This window comes from Lemur catta, chromosome 2 (genome assembly GCF_020740605.2).
Source record: "Lemur catta isolate mLemCat1 chromosome 2, mLemCat1.pri, whole genome shotgun sequence".
In the NCBI taxonomy this organism is placed as follows: domain Eukaryota; kingdom Metazoa; phylum Chordata; class Mammalia; order Primates; family Lemuridae; genus Lemur; species Lemur catta.
This window is the reverse complement of record NC_059129.1, coordinates 63,935,716-63,958,128: the sequence shown is the minus strand read 5'-3', so window position 1 is coordinate 63,958,128 and position 22,413 is coordinate 63,935,716. Positions and strand designations below refer to the sequence as shown.

Genomic DNA, 22,413 nt, shown 5'->3' with positions numbered 1-22,413 from the left:
GTTAGCGTCCCAGTGCTGAAAGAGGAGTCCAGAGAGACAGACAGGTCAGGCCCCTTACAGAAGAACTTCATATGTCAGGCTAGAATGAAATTGGGGAGGTAGAGATGGATTTTAAGCTGAGGAATAATATAATCACATATAGCAATGATGTGCAATATATTAGAAACGGCAAAGCAGGAGTCAAGGAGAACAGACAAGATGTTATTACAACAAGAGAGATACTCAAGAGATAAAATCACCAATAGATTTGAATGGTGTGGGGGAGGGGTTGGGCCAGAGACTCAAACATGATTTCTGGGTTTCTTAACTCACTAACACAGAGCTCTAGGGAAATTTAACAATTATGTGTACAATATGTATGCTACTCAGTCCCTGCTGAAATATTAGTCTGGACCCCCTCCTTTCCCTCCCCGCCCACCCCCCAAATACTAATACAACGTAATAAAATTTGGAAAAAAAGTTTGTAACAAATAAAACAAAGAGTTACTATCCTTTACATCTAAAGCCCGTAAGACCAAATAAAATCAGGAGATGATACCAATAAATGAGCAAAGAATACAGATAGTTAATCCCACCCCAAAATAAGAATGGATAATAAAATGTCTAAAAATCATTCTTAATAATAATCAATGAAATGCATATGATCAGAATAGTATCTCTATGACTAACCTATTAGCAACTGTTTTGGCTGCCCTATCTTGTCCAGGGTATAATAACATGGCAGTCTTATACGATATGATAGTATAAGTAGAATAAAGTTTTGCTTTTGAAAAAGATAAATATATACACACATATATTTTGTACACACATGCACACTTAAATCTGTAAAACGATTCACATCCTTTGAAAAAGTAATTCCAATTCTGAAAACCTATCCCAAGGAAATTATCTAAAATACAGATAAATGTTTATATACAACACTGTTTATGGTAGGGAAAAGAATTGGAAATGGTGTAGATGCCTCCCAAATGGAGATGAATATATTATAGTGCAGCCATACAAGAAATTATCATGTAGTCACTAACAATAATTTTTTAGAAAGATTTTAATAATAGGAAAAAGATCTTATAATGTTTATAAAAAATGGAAAAAGTAGTAAATCATATAAAGTATAATTTCAACACTGGGTTTTAAAAGCATAGAGAGGAGAAATATTACTTTTGAATAGTAATGATGGGTTTTTCCTTTTCCTCTCCTCTATTTTCTGTTTTTTGTTTTTTGGTTTTTTTTTATAATTAGGCTACATTATCTTTGCATTTAGAAAACAAAACTTCACTCATTTCATCTATCCCCAATAAAAGTATGCCTTGGCTTTGTATTTAAGTTAACAGCTCATTCATTTGAGATCTTTCTGTAAAGTTCAACATCTCTACCAATTTTAACTTAAACTTAACAAGTAGTTCTGTACGTTGTTGTTGAATTAAAAGAGCTTTTTGGCTATATGTGATACGTTACTCTAATGTTAAGAGTAACAAGTATATTGTATTAAGAGTTTCAATTTGAGTAACAGAATTAAAGCAAGAAAAAATTTAAGTTTTTAGTAATTAAAGGAGTTTTAACCATTTTGATATACTTTAGTCACTTTAATTGCACTAGATTTATAAGCGTAACAAGACTGTTGCTTTATATTACCTGAGGTGGTTGAGCAGAGGCTGAAGTCTTTCATCAGACTGCACAGCAGGCAAAGACCTGGCTGTTAACTAAAAGCAGAGAAGAGAGTTAATAAAAACAGCAAAGGCCAAACACCGAACATATTTGAATGCTAAATGCAAAACAGGGGCAGGGGCAGAGACAGAGAAGTCTTACTTAAAATACAAGAAAATGTTTCTCTTTTTTAAAATCAAAAAAGTATATAAAGAGCTGATATACTATATGATTTAAAGCTCATTACGTGGCTCTAAGGACACAGGGTATGTCACTGAGTTTAGAAGAAAAAGGTACGCCAAAGAGTAAGAAGAATAAGAGGAGTGTCCATCCAAGTTCATGAAAGAGCCTCTACTCATGAAAATATTATCTTTGTAAATAAAAATGAAAAAATTTCTAAATGTTAAATGCATAACAACCAACATTATAGCACTGAATCCCAAGATGATGAAGAAATTGGGGAGAGGGACTTTCATTTATAGCTAAAACACTGTGACCCTGGTTATGTGCAGAAGTGCGTGTGTGTATTCCTTCATTTTGACAACCACATTACTATAAGGAACCAAGAACATTCATTAAGTATACAAAAGCAATCCAAAGTATTTAATATTGAGATATGACTTCAAATTGACCTAGGAAATAAAAAGTGAGAGCCAAGGCCTTATTCTTAAATACTGTGCATCAAGATGACAGACTATCATGAAAATGTGAGCCTCTGATATATTTTATTGCAATAATGCAATTAATACCTCTACCTATCTCTGTTTTTCTCTCTGTTCTTAAGAGAATGCTCTCTTACAAAAATTTGACACAAAGAAATTAAAGACATTCATTCAAAGTAATCAGATAGCTTGAGGTAAACTTAAAACATCAAAACAAAAATAAAAGATAAATCTCTCTCCTGGATTCAATTATGATCAAAATAGTTCTTGTATCCTACTAATCAATCATTTGACAATTCATGAAAGAGAACCTTAAGCCACACACTGAAAGATATCCTTTGGTTATATATAGGATATATATAGGATATCCTCCCTCTCTAGTTTTTTTATGTTATTTAAAATTTCCTGATAATGGAAAACAGACATTTAACTCAGCAAACCTAATTTTTGGTATTATGCAAATAAAACTAAAATCATTTAAAAATACCTAATATTTGTGAAAAAATGTTGACCAAAATGCCGTACATGAAGTCATTCGTGTTATATCTAATAATACTGAAGAAACTTTCCCAATTTTGTCCAACAGCCAACACATGTCAACAAAGTTATTGACTAATTTAAAATACGATAAAGTGAGAAAATTAGTCTGCTGCAATTTTAGCACAACCAGACTTTCAGTATCGCTGAGAAATATTAAGTCTAGTATTTCATAACATATAAAATGTTATCAAGTTTCACAAACAAAGCACTTTAATACTCCCTGTATCTGTTAATGTCAAATCACATTACAAAATGTCACTTTCACTGTTCAAGAGATTTCATGTCTCCGAACCAGAGTTATGGTCTAAAAAGATTAAAATGATTCATCTAGATATTCCAAAAGTCAATTCTCTGAAAACAGAGCAGACTGGGCTTTTTCAGTCACTTTTGTCAATCTATATAGCACGCTTTCTAATGAAACTGTCTTTTCTAAACAAAAGCAAACAAAAACACCTCAGTAACAGCAAAATATTTCTAAACATCTGTTCATTCCATATAGGAAACATTTTTTCAAATCTACCCCTTCATTGTAACCTCTGCCTTCATTTCCTTTTTCCTAAACTATTAATACATCTCCACGGTAATTTCTGCCTCCATTCTTGACCTTTCCGTAATTTATTCTCTACACCAAGGTCAGAGTGAAATTTTCCAAATGAGCATTAATCACTCCCATAATTAAAATCATCTAATAATTCTCTTAAGCTCTCAGGCTAAAGTTATTACATTGGTCTTTAACGAGACATTTTCTTAAAATATTCCTTTGCAGTTGCATTACTGAAACACTAGGCATAGAATGACTGCCTGCCTACACAGCTTCTGCCAGTTCCACAAGACACAATGGGCACATAATCAGGTAGAAATTTGCCATGGCTCAATCTCTGGAACACACGTGCTCAGTGATTTGAGTCCCTCCCCATTTTCACCCATTCCAACTTACTTTCAAGTTTGAATCTCTGGCAAGACTGATTCCTAAACCAGGGATCAATGCTCTGAGCAAAATTATTTCAAGGAAGATTTTGAGTTTTCCAAAGGTTTTGTTTTCAGCTGTTAAAACAATTAGCATTTCAAAAAGAACATGTATCTCTTCACGTTAAAGACATGAAGTAATAAAGCTATTCCAAAGCTCTTTAAAGTGGCAAACCCATCTGCTAACCTTTTGCTGACAGAATGTGAACTTCATTTTAGGGACTGCTGGCTCCATCGTTTCTTCTGAAATTTCTCTCTGAGCTAATGCAGTTACTACTTACATCCACTGGACTATAAGGGGCAACGACATCCCCAACACTTGCAACATAACAGATATTTTTAATAAGTATTTATTCAATGTGTGATGAATCCAAGAACTTGAAACTGTGTAATTTCATGCATTGATAAAAATGAAAGTGTATGTCTATGTTTCATAATTAAAGCTTTGCAAATTCCTGCTTTCAGCAAAACTAAATCTAAATCAAAACTAAACTAAATCAGTTATTAGCCTTCCAAGAAAGCAATACACTATCATAACAAGATTTTTAGCATTTCCTCTACAACCTGAAAGAACTCTCTATATAAGTTAAATAGACTATGACTTCCAAATATATTTTAGTACTTTTTTTCTTTTTACAGAAAACACAACAATGTCCTTGACATATAAATCACCAAGAAAGAAGATCTATCACAGTTTACATCTGTGACGCCTAAATGGCTTGTTTGAGTTAGAGCTATTTCATGAGAACCATCATAAAAGTTGGCATAACTTATAGCTCATTTCTTATGATCGTTGAGAGGTTAGAGGTGAGTTAAGATGTCCTTTCATTATTAAGAATACATCTAGCACACTGAATTAACCAATACAGAGTTTGTGCTGTTTTCAGACAAGTATAACAGATTACTAACTCTTAAATAAATCTCATTTTAAAGATTAGTATCATGGAGTAAATCTTTCATTTTGACATATATTTGGGCACAAAAATAATAATGCATTTTACCAACTAATAATCCTCCTTTAAATGCCAATAAATATCAGATAAATTCAAAGACACAAGAGAGAAAAGAGAGGCTGGAGGGGCCTGGTCCAAACCTGTCATTTTATGCACGAGGAAACTGGGTTCCTCTGGCCACAAGCAGCGAGTTGCTGGCATGCCCACAGAGCCCATGCTAGCAGCTGAGATCTGGACCCACGCACAGGGCACTTTCCCCTGCCACACTACCATTCAAAGCACTCCATCCGATGCATGTGAACTGGCCAGAAGCCTTTGCCTGATTCCAGAGGATTTCTGTCTCCTTTTATTCCCTCGCTTCCCAAAACAGGACAGCACTCTTCAAGATTCACTTCACCCATCAACTCTGTAAAGATTCCCAAACTTTTGCATAAAAGGTTCCTTCACATCATTTGAGATTTGGCTCAAATGTCACTTCCTCACAGAGGCCTTCCCTAACTACCCTTAACAAAGCAGCTGGTATTCTATTACTCAGGTATCTCACAACATTTATCACTACCTGAAATTATCTTATTAATGTTCTCAGTTGTGTGTTTCTCTCCTCACAAGAATATGAGCTCCATCAGGGCAGGAACCTTTTCTGTCTTGACACCACTTTCCCCCCGACTGTTTTGAACAGCATGTGGTGTAGCATACAGTAGGCACTCAATAAATACTGCAGAGTGAATATAAGGTTCACTACTCTCAAATATTTCCAACAGAGTCATGAATTTAGAAAGGTGTAATCTAGACACGGATCCTTTTAGTCAGTCTTGCATTTCTAATGTTTTCATTAGTAAATGTGACCTACCAACTAGACAGGTCAAACACATTTCTCCTATCATCTCCAGCTAAATGGAATATCTAAGTCCTTCCATTAAAAGGTCAAGAACTCCACCATGCAATGCAGTTGAAATAGGGACTCCCTAGTTCGAAGGAAACAAGTAGCCCAAAACTAGCAGTCCAAAACCCTAGGGATATATTATAACTGGCACTACCAAAAAAGTAACCATGACATAGTTCCTTCCTTCTAATCTATGTCTTTTTGGTGAGGGGTACTAAATGATAGCTACAAATAAAGTAGAAATATCAACTGAATATATGATTTTCCAACATTAAAAATTCTAAACACACAAAGTTGAGTGTGAACTTTTTTATGGGTGTTACAGTGAACAGCCATAAAAAAACCTAACCTGCCAAGATTGAGACTGCTTCAAAAATTTATAGCAAGTAAATAAGGAACAGATATAAATGTGACTCTATTCAAATAAGACTCAGACCAATGTAAAGAAACAGGCTTTGTCATTTAAATCACAATGCTAAAATTAGAGTGTGTGTTTAAACACCTTTCAAGATATTATTTCTAAATAAATAAGCTGCAGTTTCTGGTAGGTTAGTTATTTTGAAAGAGAGTCCAAACTGTTTGTCTCAAAACACCCCCACCCCTCAAAAGGACATGAAGTTTTAAGAAATTTGAAATCTAAATAGTAATTGGAAGATTAACCTACACAAGGATGGAAAAATCTGGACATAAAGCATGCTTGGTTCTCTCATCTTCTCAAGAGTAAAGCAAACACAGTAAATACTTGCTTCTCAGACTTTTCACTTAAATTATATATCTTTAATGTAGCTAAAAATAAACTTGATTAGCATGGAAAAGTGATTTTTAGAATTATATTCTTTATTCAGTATTACTTAAAAATTGGGGTAAGAATCAATTTTAGTGGATTCTAGGAAAAGGAAAAGGAAAAGGAAAGGAGACTAAGAACAATGAAAACTTTGATTTTATTAGTGATAGTTTCTCCCTTTTCTTAAATTGAAACAAAGTGTTTTGAAGCAAATATGACAATATGTTAACATTGGGTTAATTCCTGGAGATAAATACATGAATGTATGTTATACAACTTTGCACGCATTTAGTGTTTGAAGTAGTGCAAGAGAAGAAGGGAGGACTGACTGATTCTCAAGTAGTGTGAGGAATGGTTTGGAGGAGGGCAAGCTAAATAGAGGCAAGGAGATCAATTAAGAGGATGGTACATGCAGTGATCCAGGGATTCAGATGAAGAACCAAATTACGGTGGAGGCAGAAATGACAGAAAGGAAGACATGAACATGAGAAATATGAAGGAGGTAGAGTCCACCGAACTTTGTGACTAAAAGAGGAGGAGAAGATTCAGAGGACATGCAGGTAGGTAGACAGTTCCATTAACTGCAAGATAGTGGCTATAGAAGAGGAAGTTGAGAGGAAGAGGGAAAATTATAAATTTAGTTTTAGACATGCTGAATTTGAAGTATTTTGAATATTCAAAAGGCAACTGAATATAAATACATGGATCTAAGAGTCCAGGAGAGGATATGGAGCTAAAGATTTAGATTTAAGTGTTATCGGCAAATAAATAGCAGATAAAGCCATGCACTGGCTAAAACTTCCCATATTATATGCATAAAGCAGAGATTAGGAAGAAAGCATGGATGACCAACTGTCGTGGACTAGTAGTAGCTTATTAAAGCTATGTGGAGGGTACATTCCATAGGGGAGAAAAAGTATTACCTTTGCTTCCCATCACTAGATTCATGACTGAGACCCCTTATAACAAAAGATAAATTAACAAGAGAAAAGCATACAAATTTATTTAATGTAAGTTTTACATGACATGGGAGCCCTCAGAAATGAAAACCAAAAGAAACAGGGAACCCTGCATGTTTTTATGAACAATCATGCAGACTTGAGGGACAAAAAGGTCTATTTGTTCAGATTCTTCTTTGTGTCCCCGTCTCTTCAGAGATAAGGATATTCTTTCCTCCAGCTATAGGGAGGGCACCTCAGTAATGAAGGTTTTATGACCTACTTCAGGAGGTCAGCCAGGTTTTATGGCCTGCTTCAGGGAAGAAGGGGTGAGAAGGTGAGAGTGACCCAAGTGTGACCATCCTGCTTCTGTTGTTTCCTCAAATGCCAAGGTGCCATGTCGTGGAGTAGCATGTCCTAAGCCCCATCAGTTCCAAGCCAGGTCCAAGAAACAGTACAGGATTAATCATCGTTGTCTGCTCTGGAGAAGAAATGGGAGATTAAAGGAATGTGCCAGGTATGGCACCATCCTTAGTTGGTGCAAGATAAGAGAAATAAGGAATTTTGTCAATAGACTTAAAAGTTTTATAACACTGCTTTTAAGCAATTACAGATTAGAAAGCACAACCAGTAGCTCCTTTAACTCTTTTGTTGCACACCTAGGATAAAGGAATTTCATTTTGTGAAAAAATGTTCCCTGAGGAAAGCACTCTGCCTCCAGCTATGAAGCTAACTATTGCTCTTAAAACCCCTAAAGGAGATTTTGCTGTCAACCAGTTGCTATTTTGAAGCAGAAATTTTTTAAAGGGATTGATAAGGGGCCTGTAGGAAGAAAATATTTTTCTTGGTTTTCTTCTTCAAATGATAGGCATGAAGGGAGGGAACAAGAATATAGAAGGAGGTAAATACATCAGCAAATACGGTAAATGGTCCTTAAAGAGTCAATAGACATTTTGAAAACAAAGGTGGCTCAATCAGTTGAAAATGAAGAACAAGAGGGTGGCTTCTTAAAATAATAAATCCCTTCTCTCTGAACTGCTCACCCAACACTGGCTAAATTAAAACTCATAAAAATGACAGGAAAACAATGCTCACTTGGAAAATATTGCTCAATTTTGTTCTCTGGTGTTTTTACACTCTACCGCTCACTTCAGCTTCCTCCCAAAACTCAAGAGGAATGACAATATCCGCTAATATCAAAGTTGTACCTTAAAAGAAATCCAAGGTAGGTAATCAGCACAATTTAGGTCCCTTCTTGTTAAATAATATTATTCTACTCAAAGAAGCACAACAGTTCTCTCAGTGATTTTAGGGCAGTGGTGCTTATTATTTACAAATGACAGAGATACGTAAATAAATATTAGTTATTATTTAAAATGACAAAGAGCAAAATTTAGGAGGTTTTTTTGAAATGAAAAACAGAGAATATTTTTCAAAATGTCTTTACATTCTCCTTATTTCATACAAGGTTTGAGATGGCGCCTACTGCATCTTATAACTCTCTAAGAGTACCAACTCAAAATCAACAATGCCAACCCTTTTCTACTGAATTAAAAATGCATAGATTATATTTATGCATGTATTCTAAGAGACAAACAATTTATAGATTGAGAAAATAATTTTTTAAAACCAAACGGCAACAATTTATTTAAACAGACCTCACAGTAACAGAAAGACACAGCTTTAGAGAGAACAGGCTGTTCAACAGAACTATCTTTTTTATTACTGGGACCAACGCAGATGTCAAATAAAATTAACGTTTACAAGCAGCTGCTCTTTTAACTTCATCGATTTTAACAACAGAAAATCCTGTGTCTTTTTGAACTACATTTTCTTATAACAGCAATGGGGCCCCATTACAAACCCCAAACTGTGAGATTCCCCATTACATTTCCCCTTGCTCCTGGAACCAGATTTGTTCTCCAGTTTCATGTTCTCCCTTGGCAGGCTGAGATGCTGTTGATCACTAATCGTAACAGTCTGGTCCTCAGATGCCCACAGCACTCTCTGGTTTTCATAGGGCTCTCGCACGTATTATCTCACTTGATCTTCACAACAGAGGTGGTTTCATTAGTACAATGCTTCAGTACACAGAAATTTCTCTATCAGCTGGCTACAAACATGATTTTCAATATGTAAGCTTTAAAAACCGACCAACGACCTTGTCAAGCAAAACGCATAGATTCCATTTGAGCTCTAAACATGCCCAAGTAGTTTAATTTCCAAAGAATATTAAACAGTGCAGAGTTAACAAGATATTTCCAGTTCAGGGGTCTGGATGATATGAAGAACTGAGGAAGCAAACCTGGGAATAGTGCAAGCAGACATGCCAGCGCTGATTTTTGATCATGAAACCTATGGTGTGAAAAGAAGCTTGTTATTCAAAGGCTAACCTAAGCACCTTACTGATGCTCTACATTATTTAGAAATGTAAAACAATTGCTTCAGCAAGAAAATAAAAAGGTATTAAGAGATATGCAGTGATAGATGTACATGGATCACTGAATTTTCTCCCTTAGAGTAAAGCACCCATAAAATCATTTTAGTTTTAGAATACTCTGATAATTTTTGGTTCAAAATTCTTAAGCTACTATACCAAGCAGTTTCACAATTAGATTTATCATAAGTAAAACAAAGATCTGGAAAGTGGAATGCAATGTGTTTTTTTGTTTTTCATGTTGGCACCCAAGAGACTGAACTGTCTGTCAACCTTTTGTTTGGCCTCTTAAAGGATTGCTCTTAGGGTCTAAGGGTGCAGCAACACAGCTAGCATTCCTTACATGCAAGAGTTGTAAATAGACTCTAATCCTCACAATATCCCTAATTGTGATATTACCCCTGAGGCTCCCCAGGGTTTATCAAACTGTTCAGCTGAAGGTACCTGCAACAGCCAAGGAGAGTAAACAGATGACCTTTATGCCCTAATCATCAACTTCCTTTGGTCTCGTGTAATTATCTAAGGAAATGTATACAAACATGTTCTTGGTTTCAACATAAAAATGTTTAATTATTTTACCATTGAGTAAAACAGTGTCATTATTATCCTATGGTTTTATGTATTCCCTAGTATATTTAGCCCCATATATTTGGCCACCTTCTTACTTCGGAAAACACATTACTACATTTTTACTCCTTACAGCCCCCCTGAGAGAAGTATGTGGTGATACAACTGGGTTTGGGAGTTGGCTGAGATGGTTCTGGGTCTTTTCACTGTGTCATTTCATGTGACCACCACAATTCAGAGAGACAGACCTGACATTTGTTTCAGCCAAAAATCTTTATATGCAAAGACTCTAAAAACTATTTAAATTCCTAGATTTTTCATTCATTTAATAAATTTATGAGGCAATAACTGAAGCTCTAAAGTTCCTTATTCATTATTATTGTATTTTCATTCATCATTTTTGTCTTCTAAAACACCTATACCATATTTACCTAAATATACATTTGTCAATTTCTTATTTAATGTAAGAAAAAAAACTTTATCTGGGTTTTCCAGAACCAAACTGTTCCTTTACTGTTTATTGTACACATGAATCTTGAGCAAAATCTTATTATGTGGAAGTTTCTCATAAAACTTCCTAAATATGCACATAAATTCTACTATGTGCACTGGAGTTGCCAACTATATCTACAGGCTTCTAGTAAATGCTTAAAAGACTGCCCAGACAGAATAGTGGCCTTCACAGTGCATGCTGTTTATCTTCTATAAGCAGTATAGGTCATGATTCTTTTAACTTCCTGCTAAATACATTCACTGTTATAAATGCCAGGCATGTAAACTGCCTATTACGCTAGCAATCTTATCTAAAGCTATTACTACATAGTGTACCACTTGCAATGTTGGAAACTTTAAACATAATCTATTCTGGCTACACTTAAATATTAACACATTCTTTATTAAATAATCTGAAAGCAATGTCAAAGGATCTACGATAATATTTAATTACCAAAGTAAAGAGATACAGAAGAGATATGTATAAGCATACACTTTCATTTTTCTACAAGAACTCTTTTTCCCCTGATTTGAACTTTTATTAACACTTGAGAGTAGAGGTGAACAATGGGGAGTGAAGGAGGTAGACAAGATTTTTATTAATGTCTGGGTGACAGTTGTGTAAAAAAGCATAGTCCTTGGAAATGCACTGGAAGATCTGAAGGGCCTTAGGTCATTAAAAACAAGTAATTGACAAGAATACATAGAGATTTCCATTTCCCCCACAGTTGAACCTCAAACCACGGATCCAAATGTACAATGCTAGGATGGTGGCCCCAGATGGCTAACAACATACCTCTAATGTTTATGTTAACAGATGCTACCCAAAGTATTCATTTGCTTAGTACTTCATCTACTTTCCTTGCCTCTGTGACTTAATTTTCCCTGCTGTCTCAGAGCACAATGATGTCTTCCTTGACAGAGACCTTGACTTTGTAGATGTAAAAATGTTTTTAGTTAAGTATGAAACAGCCCAGTGTGTCTCCTCTCACTCACTGTTTCTCTAACATGAAATAATTAGATATTGCACTATGTTTGGATTCACTCAGTTTAGTTGAAATGTAAGCTACTTTCTGTATACATGAAGTAGTGCTACAGTTTTTCTTTAAAAACAAATAAGACTATTATATAATTTTGTTCCTCTACTAAAGAATTTCTGTTTTTAAGCCCTTCTGAAAGGAACATCTTAAAATATTTGACTAACTTTCCATTATACATACAGAAGCATGTCTTGCCTTTTAAAACTAGAGCCTTGTGATTAATTATAGAACTTTTCTGATTATATTTAAGACAAATCAGAACAGGAAAAATACATAACTTCCATTCCTAGAACACAAAAATCAATAACAACCATTCATTATGAAATGAAAATAGAAAAGTATAATGTCTTTACTGTGATAAGGACACAAACAATGTCAACTAGACATTTCACCTCAGCATTCTGATCTAATAGTAGACAATACGTATTTTCACAAAGGTTTTAATTCATCACAAATTTAGAGACAAAAGTCATTTAATATGACTGAAGAAGTAATAAAATGAATTAGACATATTTTGAAATGTTTCGACAAACACATTGGGGTTACCCCAAATCCTTTTCCTTCTTCATCTTTTTTTTTTTAAGCAAAATTAGGAATTATCACAAGTAGCTACCTGGATCACTGATGTCTTCTCATTTCTAAACTCACAGAAGTCTCAAATAACATACAGTCTCTTTAAGAACACAGAGCCAAGCCCCTGAATTTAATGTATTATACCAATAAAAGAATAAATCAGTTCACCGTTAATTTGGGTCACCTAGTAAATCAAAATTACATGTAAAACTCCATTTTCTTAGAAAAGTAGATATTTTTCATATTCCTTATTTCCTTTGTTATGACTTTTTTTCTATTATTTTTTAGGTTAAAGACAATAACTAGATTCCATGGTAAAAAGGAGATGCTGGTTTGAAAAGTGAAAAAATCCTTACCTGCTTGCTTAGGTTTTTAAAAAACAATGTATCTATTATAACAACAACTGCCTATTGTTCTGACTGCCTAAAATTATGAGCTGCCATTTTAGTGATGGAATGGACTCTAGCTAGTATCTTACTACAAGCTGGAAAGGTCTGGATTCTAGACCACTGTGACATACTATTATCTGCACCTACCCCATCTGACTCGAAGCACCAAGGTATAAAATCAAGAGGGGGTAAAGTAAGCATGTTTAGAGATGCTCTTCCTAAGAAAAATCATTTTTAGCATACTGTATTTGTAAAACATCCTTTGATATCAGAACAGCTAGTTGAGATTTTTCAAAGACCTTGACACACAGTTGACTGATTGCTTTCCAATGACATTATTTCATACTTTCTGGCACAATCGGGCTGATAGTGTTTGATGGATAACCAGACAAGCAAAGGACAAGTCTGAGCAATCGCCATCTTTTATATCTGACGTCTTCATGTTTTATTACATATCTCAGGAAAAGGGAAAGGAAACAAAAACCCAGGAAGCCCCAAATTGTATTACTTTGAAGCAGCCACCATCTTTAAATAAAAATGCACTTAGTTGCAACTACCGAATCATCAACAGTTTATAAAATAGGGAGGAAGGAGAGATTTGCACCTTGCATTTCTTAAATTTTGCTTTCTCTAATGAAATGTTTTGAGTGAATGATCACAAGATCCCCTGGATAAAGCACAGTACACCAAATGGAAAGCTTGATTCTTCCTGTTCTGCTATTTGTGCCTGATTTATTTCCCCCTCAGTTTGTTCATTTTAATCACATATAAATGAATGCCAGCATGAACTAAAATCTGTCCAACTAAGATGTTTCAACAGTGTTTTCACGTGAACTATCAAACAGTTCACAGAATTTAAAGTCAACTACCAAAAAACATATATATTTGCCATAAATCACCACTGAGGATTTTTTTTAATTACATTAACATTACCCAAAGGTTCAGTAGACATTTTTAATTAAAGACACATCGAGTAAACATATGGGCAATAAGGGACTTAAGGAAACTGGACGTTTGCAAGAGCAGACTGTGACTTTTCACCAACATTTTAGCTGGAAGTCAAAGACAAATGTTTTTTTGGCCACTGTGCAAGGGAAGGATGAAGATGCTCTTCACTAATATGGGCAAGAACAAATTTGGAAGGAAAACAGTTTTGTCCATGTTAAGTCTGAACTGCTGTTAGACATCCAGGCAGAACTATCTGGACTTAAGAAATAAAACTGTAAAAATTATTCAATTAACCTCATAACTATCTGTAGATTTATGTGCTTTGACACAATTTCTACCCTGAAACTAGAGCAAACAAATAATGTCTGCAGTCTTCGTGCTCCTTTTTATTTTAAGCTAGAATTAATGGATACAAGTATCACATGCTACAAAATTATCTAGTTCTACAATACCTTACAAAATTGGAAGTCTTAAAGGCAGATCTTAAGTTGGCCAATAATTCTCAAAATACTGAGTAACCATTTGCTTTAGCGAAGTACTGACAATACACTAGCTACTGAATTCTTGAAATGTGGCTACTCCAAATTGAGATATGCTGTAAAATATACACCAAATTTCAGACTTAGCATAGGGAAATAAATGCAAAACATCAACAACTTTGTATGCTACTTATACATTATAATTATAATACTTTGTATATATTGGGTTTAAAACTTTTAAAATGTAGATACCAGAAAATTTTTAATTACATATATGGCTTGCATCATATTTCTACTGGACAGGATTTCTGAATCAAAGATATTCTCCTGTCTGGTACACATGCAGCAATAACATACTATTTATTAATAAATCAATTAAAATCTATGAGCATAAAGAAGTGTGATTAAAAATCACTTGTGTCATATGTTATTGTTATAAAATCATCTATTTCGTGTCTGTGGCTGCAAAAACACATCTCTAAAAAATACATACTCCAATGTGAGATCAAAGAGAACAGCAAACACATACCCAAAAAGTAAAGAGAAATCCACCTCTTAAATGATAGTAACTTCTCTCTAATATTTATATAAAGTTATAAAATTATGTAACATAACCTGTCACCCTAGATATTTTTTTCAATCAGGAAGATTATAAAGAAAATAGATATTACATTGAGAAAAACTTTATCAAATGAAGTATGAATTTATGAATTTGTTCTACAAAGTTCTGAATTACACATTATATGGACTGTTTCCCTTACCTCTAATATGCAGAATAACTGAGAACCCTCAGAGCTAAAAAGATAATTTAGTCTGATTCATGTTCCTTTGTGGATAATCTATTCTTTCACTCTAAAATTTTTTAGATTTCTTTGGTATTGATATTCCTTAATTTCACTATAGTCTACCAAGATGTGGGTTTTTCTTATCTTTCCTGCATGGTGTACTATTAGCCCTTTCAATCTGAAGTCTTTTCTTCTTTCTTAATTCTGAGTAATTTACCACTGTTATTTCTTTGAATATTTTTCTCTCCTCCAATTTTTCTTCCTTCTGGGAATTCTATTATTTGAATGTTGGCACTACTACTTCTCTCCTCCATATTCCTTAGCTTTCTTCAATATTTTCTCTCTCTACTTTTCCTTCTGCCTTCAGAGGTCCTCAATATGATATTCAAGTTCAATAATATATTTTTACCTATATCTACCCTATTTATCTGATTTATTAAGTTCTTTAATTAATAAAGTCATAGCTAATATTCCTACTTTGTTCTTTTTATGACTTCTTGTTCCTTAATAATACTACTATTATCCCTTATTCCATGCATTTATTATGTTTCTTTTAAATTATTGATCATTCAGTTCTAATAATTCTGCTTGATGAGGTCTATAATACTATTGAGTTTATATCTTTATGTTTTCAACAGTGGCTATGCTTTCCATATCTCTAATTATGTTGGCCTGTGAGGTCATATTCACCAAAAACTAGGAAACACTAGGTCTAGAAACATATATGGAAAAAAGTGGCCAAAACAGAAGTCCCTCTTGGTGAATTTGAGAAGGATGGAGGGGATGAGCCACTGGAACCAAATAACCCCTTGTGACCACTTCTGTTTGCTGCCTACTACCAGGTAACTCCTTTAGAAGGTAAGTCCTTTAAAGGGTAACTCTTTTAAAGGATTAGCTTGTAAAGTCTTAGAAAGCAGGAGCACTGGGAGAAAGCAATCTCAGTAGGGTATAATCTGCAAACTCTGGGAGGAGTGAGTGCCCTGGGGTAGCTAGTTGGCTTGTGCCTGTTGGCATCAGCTCCTCACCCCAGCAGCCTTTCGTGCTGCCCCTGACATACCCCTACTGACACCAATTTCTATAGCAGAAGGGCAGGCAATTATTGTCTCAAAGCAATTGGACAAAGTCAGATCAAAAACAAAACTTAAAAGAAACTTAATTTTGCTTCTCCTGATGCCTCAGGCCATCCTGCACCCTAGGCTGAACCACCTACACACACACACACACCAATTTGCAACAGCTTCAGTCACCCCTAGAATTTTTCATAGTTATTTTAGGTATTTTATCAGATGTCTGATTTCCTCTTACTTCTGTGATTTCTCCAGGGTTAGTTTTGGGAAAAGGAGCCCGAAGCCCATTAACTCTCCATCTTGACAGAATCCCAAACAACAAAAGAATAGTTCTCTGTGCTACAGTTTAGAAAACTAGTAAAGTATTAGAAAATATGATTACCTGTAAGGATTCATTGATGACACTGAGTCTAAGTAACACCTTTAAAGCACCACTTTCTTAAAAATATAAACACATCTCTAATCTAATTGTTGGACTAATAACAAGAATAATTCTTAGAGGAGAATTCTGTTACACAACTCCTAATCATAAGATGTTTCTGATATAACTTAAGTAACACTGAAGAGGACAGTTACATGCAGCTTGTCACCCCTTGCACCGCCACATAAGAGGATGACTTGGGGCTGCAACATTTCCTTGCAAAGAAATAAAGAGCTTTAAACAGCCCGCACTGGGCATATCCTTTGGGGAATTTTTTTCCCTGTTCCTAGATTGGTGTTTATGTCCTTGTTCTGCTTAAGCATGTGCATCATGTAGTACCTGGCCAACCTCACTGCTACATCTGGCAAAGAGGGAACAGGGTCTTTTACCTGCAGCACAAGGGTGGGTGTGCAGGCTACTCCCCTCCATTGGCTGCAGGATGAGCCATAGGGACCAACTCTCAATACTAAAGCTGATTTTGTTCCCTCTTCTCCATGTGAGTAAAGCATTGTTCCACCTAGTGCCTATGCAAGTCATGTCTTTCTTGATGACCCCAACACCTGCAAACGATGCAGCAGACTGACATCCTGGGACTGCTGCTCCTGGTGGAAGGTGTTACTATGCCCCTTGCTCCCCTCCAGGCAGTGGGACTCCTCCCCTGAAGGTGGTAACAGGTCTCGCTTGCTTAACAAGTACAAAAACATTCTCAGAACCACAGATTTCTCAGCGAAATTCCAAGTGACTGTTTAACCTCCATTCTACTTTTGAACTAATTACACAGTTTCTACTGTCAAAAAGACAGTTTTGAAACCCTAGTGTATAGACGCTCAAGTTTTCCCAGGAACACTGCTTCTGGTGCACATTACATTGTAGATGATGGGGAGAGGGGCAGGAAATGCTGCCGAGGCAACAATCCTGGGAAATCTCATTACTGAAATTCCAAGCAATACCATCAGCAAACGCTGTATCATTATCGGCCATCTATTCTAATGGGATTCCCCTTTTCCAACCACTTCCAATGCAAAATCAATACTGCACATGCTCTGATTGTAGTCAGGGATTATATACACTAGGATTTTAATACATGTAAGACTGAAAGAAGAAGTTAGAAATCAAGTGGAAAGAACATAACAACAATCAATGTAAACCTGAGCTTCAAGTCAGACAGGCCTAGATTCAAACCCTAGCTCTTACTAATGACCTTGAAGTAATTATGTAATTACTTAGTGCCTCAACTTCCTCATCTGTAAATAAGGATACTAGTCCCTAATTTTACATGGCCACTGTAAGAACTAAAATTAATAAATGAAAGCAACATATAGATCATATGCCTTCAACTATATATTCAGCAAATATATATTGTGTAAAACAATGGACTCTGTGCTAAGAGCTAGCGGGTGCTGCTAGTACTAACCACTACTAAAACTACCACTGTCGCCGTAACTATCACTTCTCCTAACTCAAATCAACTGACTGAACTTCACTCACAATTAATATGCTTACCCTGAGACAATTACCCTAAGAGCACATTTACAGAATTTCTATATTATTTCAATTCCCAGTGGGTCCAATTTGCTTCTTAAAAAAATGAAAACTATTTATTACCATATGGTTTTTAGTAAAATGTTCCTTCTACAAGTTAAATGAGTTTGCTGCTTATTATTTACAAAATAATTTTAGGTTCCAAATTTCATTCATCAAATAAACTCATCCCCCAAACATGATATACACGGCTATATTTTTACCACAATATTATCTCAAAAGTAGACAGTTCTTAAAGAGACATAATATATACATTCATATATAAAAATATACACAAAACACACACCTTGAAAGTCAGTTAGATGTATGTCCTTTTTACATATCTCCACCTTTTTGACTGTTTTTACTTACATGAATATTTCATAAAGAGGGTAGACTTCAAGACACTGATTCAAAACCAAGCTGAGTGCTAATTCCAATTAAAATTTAATATTAAACAAGCTTATTAGAAGTCATTTCTTTGTTGTAACTTTCTAGGGGACTTGTTAAAACTTGACTAGTGATCTCTTAAATTGTTTTCCTGATATAACAGTGACTATAAAAATTCAAGAGCTATATAAAAGTCACTAAAAATAAACATTAAATGCATTTGTCACTCTGCATACAAGTTTTTCCGAACTATTTTTTGAGTATGAACAAAATCCTTATGCTTCACACTAGAAGAAATCAAATGTACACTCTATGTAGGGGGACCAGGAGATTAAGGCTTTTGTATAAATAAGTAACCACAGAAATATTTGTTGAGTGTCTACTCAATTTTCATCCATTTTCCCAAGACATCCATCTCACCAAGCCAAGTTGTTTCATAACAAATACTACATCAATGCTAATCATCTAGCTGTTTTCCAAGATCTCATTTCTGATGCATAGGTTTGTTGTTTAATGTGAAATATGACTAGCTGAGTTATGAAGATAATATACCTGAAGATAATACACCTGTTAGAGGAGTCAAACATGCCATATATACTGGACATATCAGGAATGTATCTATTGTGCTCAACACCTTCCTGAGGCTGAACTAGAATTTCTAAAGCCTCTGCTCAGAGAAGGTCTCCGCCTCCTTAGGGATTGATCTGTATCTAAGAACATGAGGCTTCAGATTATCTGCTCTCCGTGGTCTTCCTGTCTCCAATCTTGCACACCTCCAGCCCATTACTCCACTTTGTCATGCCAGGGATCTTGCTAAAGTACAAATATGCTCTGCTATTCCCTTGAATGTATCCCTGAAGTGACTCCCTACACTCCCAACCCACTTAGCCCGTTCGTGTTTCAGCCTCCTCTTCAGTCCCATCCCTCACCCAACCCTTCTTCCCCTCAGGCTACATGCTCCTGGTCTTCTGAAATGCAGCTCTTCCCACTGGTCCAGTAGTTCTATGCCTCTGCTCTTTGGAATTTCAGTTCTTCTTCCACACGCATACTCCATCTCCTCTCTGCCAAACACCTGTTCATCTTTTCCATCTCTTACAAGACTTCTCCTATCTTAACCTTAGAGCTGATGGCATCCCTCCTTGGCATCCCTGCAACGCTTGCTCCTTCACTGCTTCACACAAATCTGTTTGCTTGTCGTGCTCCTTCTCCTGGACTGAAAGCTCCTTTAGGGCAGAGGCCAGGGCTTGTTCATCTCTGACCCCATAAAGCATAGCATGGAGTTTTCACTCAATGAATGTCTCTGTCAATTGGATTAACTTGCCTTTTTATGTGAGGAAAAAGTCCTACACATGGTACATACTCATTAAATATCTACTGAATAAATGAATAAATAGATTCCTAGCCATTGGTAATGATACATGGACCACTACAGATGCTCCTATTTCCTATAACCTAAGAGCTCTCAAAATATAGATGTAATTTTTTTTCCTAACCTCTACTCTGTCTTGGAGTCCTAAAATTAAAAGGATAAGAAAATGCAGCTATATGCTCATCAGCCCTTTCCACAGACCAATACCTGCTCAGGTCTAATGTTAACAGCTACAAATATCAAACTCTGAACTAATACACACGACCTACCACTGCCCACCAGTATAAGGCAGAACTCTCACAGGGACAAGGAACAGAAACAACACTCTAACCACTCAAGGGGGAAAACAGCAACTGTTAAAAGGATTCCAGGTTGGAGTAGCTCACGGAATCTAAGGAAGAGTTACAATAAACAGGGCAGTGCCAGGGCCTCACAGAATAAAGCCAGGTACTCTGCCCATCAATTCAATTTGGGCCAAGATGTCCTAGACTAACCCCTGTGGCCAGAAGAATATGAAACTATGGTTTCCTAGCCTGTCACATGTTTGCAGAATCTCCACCTCCATATAGCTTAATCACCCCATATAGCTAACCCACTATTCAGATGGCTCCAAAATAACAGCTCCATGGGAACTTGTCTTTACAACTTAATGAGGCAAGTATTTCTCCATTCATCAGTACTTATTCAAGTACCAACTACTCCCTGACAGTCACCGTTCTAGATGCTAAGGATAGAGGCACCAACAAGGCAAAGATCCTGCCTTCTAATGGTGGAAATAAATACAAAACGTAATGTCAAGTACAATTAAGTGCTGTAATGAAAACTATCTGGGAAGGGGAAGGGGAGTGATGAGGGAGTGTTGGGAGCAAAAGGCTGTATAGATAGGAAAAATTTCTCTGAGAAGATGACATTTGAGGAGAGAGACCTGCATAAAGTAAAGGACACAAATCATGCACATATCTGGGGGGGAACGACTGTAGGATGAAGGAAAAGCAAATACAAAGGGCCTAAGGTACAGGTGTTTGAGGGACCATCAAAAAAAAGGAAAAGGAATGGTCCGTGGTGAAGGAAGAACAAACATAAAGGCCCTGAAACAAGAACAAAATGATATGGCTAGAAAAGAGTGAAGTAGTTTTTATTTTTTATTTTTTATTTTTTTGAGACAGAGTCTCACTTTGTTGCCCGGGCTAGAGTGAGTGCCGTGGCGTCAGCCTAGCTCACAGCAACCTCAAACTCCTGGGCTTAAACAATCCTCCTGCCTCAGCCTCCCGAGTAGCTGGGACTACAGGCATGCGCCACCATGCCCAGCTAATTTTTTTTTTCCTCTATATATTTTTAGTTGGCCAGATAATTTCTTTCTATTTTTAGTAGAGACGGAGTCTCGCTCAGGCTGGTCTCGAACTCCTGACCTTGAGCGATCCACCCGCCTCGGCCTCCCAGAGGGCTAGGATTACAGGCGTGAGCCACCGCGCCCGGCCTGAAGTAGTTTTTAAAAATGAAATTAGACAAGAACCAGAGCATGCCTTTGGACCATGCGTGGTTAGGAACTGGGATTTTTTTTATTCTGAGTGTGACAAGAAACCATGTGAGTTTCTTCTCATTTCAGGCAAACTGCTTTCATTTGAAATTTAAGTGTGTGCCTTCTTATTCTACTCTGAGAGAGAAAAGAAGGCAATTAAAATGGCTAATGACGGCATATTCCCTACAACGATCTTTATCTCTATAATTTACTTTTTGAACATCTGTGTAAATACTATCATGTATCAGCCTTTAGAATCTGTTACAAAAAAGATTTTGTGCAATCACTCAAGTGAAAAGCATGATTTTTATTTCCCATATGCTAAAGCTTTTAAATCTATAAAGCTCAAGCCAGGTCAAAATAATATTTGTGAATAAGCAGAATGAAGTAAATAAATTTTAACTGTCATTAGTAACCAAAATCACAGAACCAAGTATTTGAAATAGCACATGGTATTATTAAATCAATGAGTAAAATGATATAAAGCCTAGTATTGTTTTAATAACATCAGAACTATTTAATGTCTTAATCATTTTAGGACCAAACCCAGGCCACTTTATTTACTTTTTTAACTACTTTGCTATACCACAATTAAATTGCTTTCTGGTGCTTTTGTTTAGTTTAGATACTGGCTCACATTTCATTGTAAGTTACATAACCTTACATTTCAAAGGAAATAAATATTTCATTTTATAATAAAGGTACTTTTGTTATATGAAATACCAGGTCTTAGTGATTGATGATGCTTTATCAACACTAACAACTACCCCATCTCCTAATTAAAAACCCTACACATAGTACAACAAATAGTATCTTCCTTCACTATTCCCATTCTCTTCCTGCTACACAATACACAAGTCTTTTTCTTGTTATGTTCCCTAAGCCTACATAACTTCATAACCTACACTTAATTAACAGTCAGTATTAACTTGCCCAGTGATCCCTTCATCTATTCTGCATCACTGAAAAATACTAGCTTCTGGTTATCCATGACTCATAAATTTTGGTATGAGTGGGTTTTTTTTTTTAACTATCTTATGTGACTA

The 22,413-nt window shown here is 35.7% G+C and overlaps 1 protein-coding gene across 1 annotated transcript in view; it reads right to left on the bottom strand.

The window, feature by feature from the left end:
* PRIM2 (DNA primase subunit 2) overlaps positions 1-22,413 on the bottom strand; it is a 269,780-nt gene that overhangs the window by 115,009 nt on the left and 132,358 nt on the right. The window contains exon 8 of the mRNA XM_045543797.1: positions 1,633-1,700. Within this exon, the coding sequence (XP_045399753.1) occupies positions 1,633-1,700 (68 nt within the window). The remainder of the gene's footprint in view (positions 1-1,632; positions 1,701-22,413) is intronic.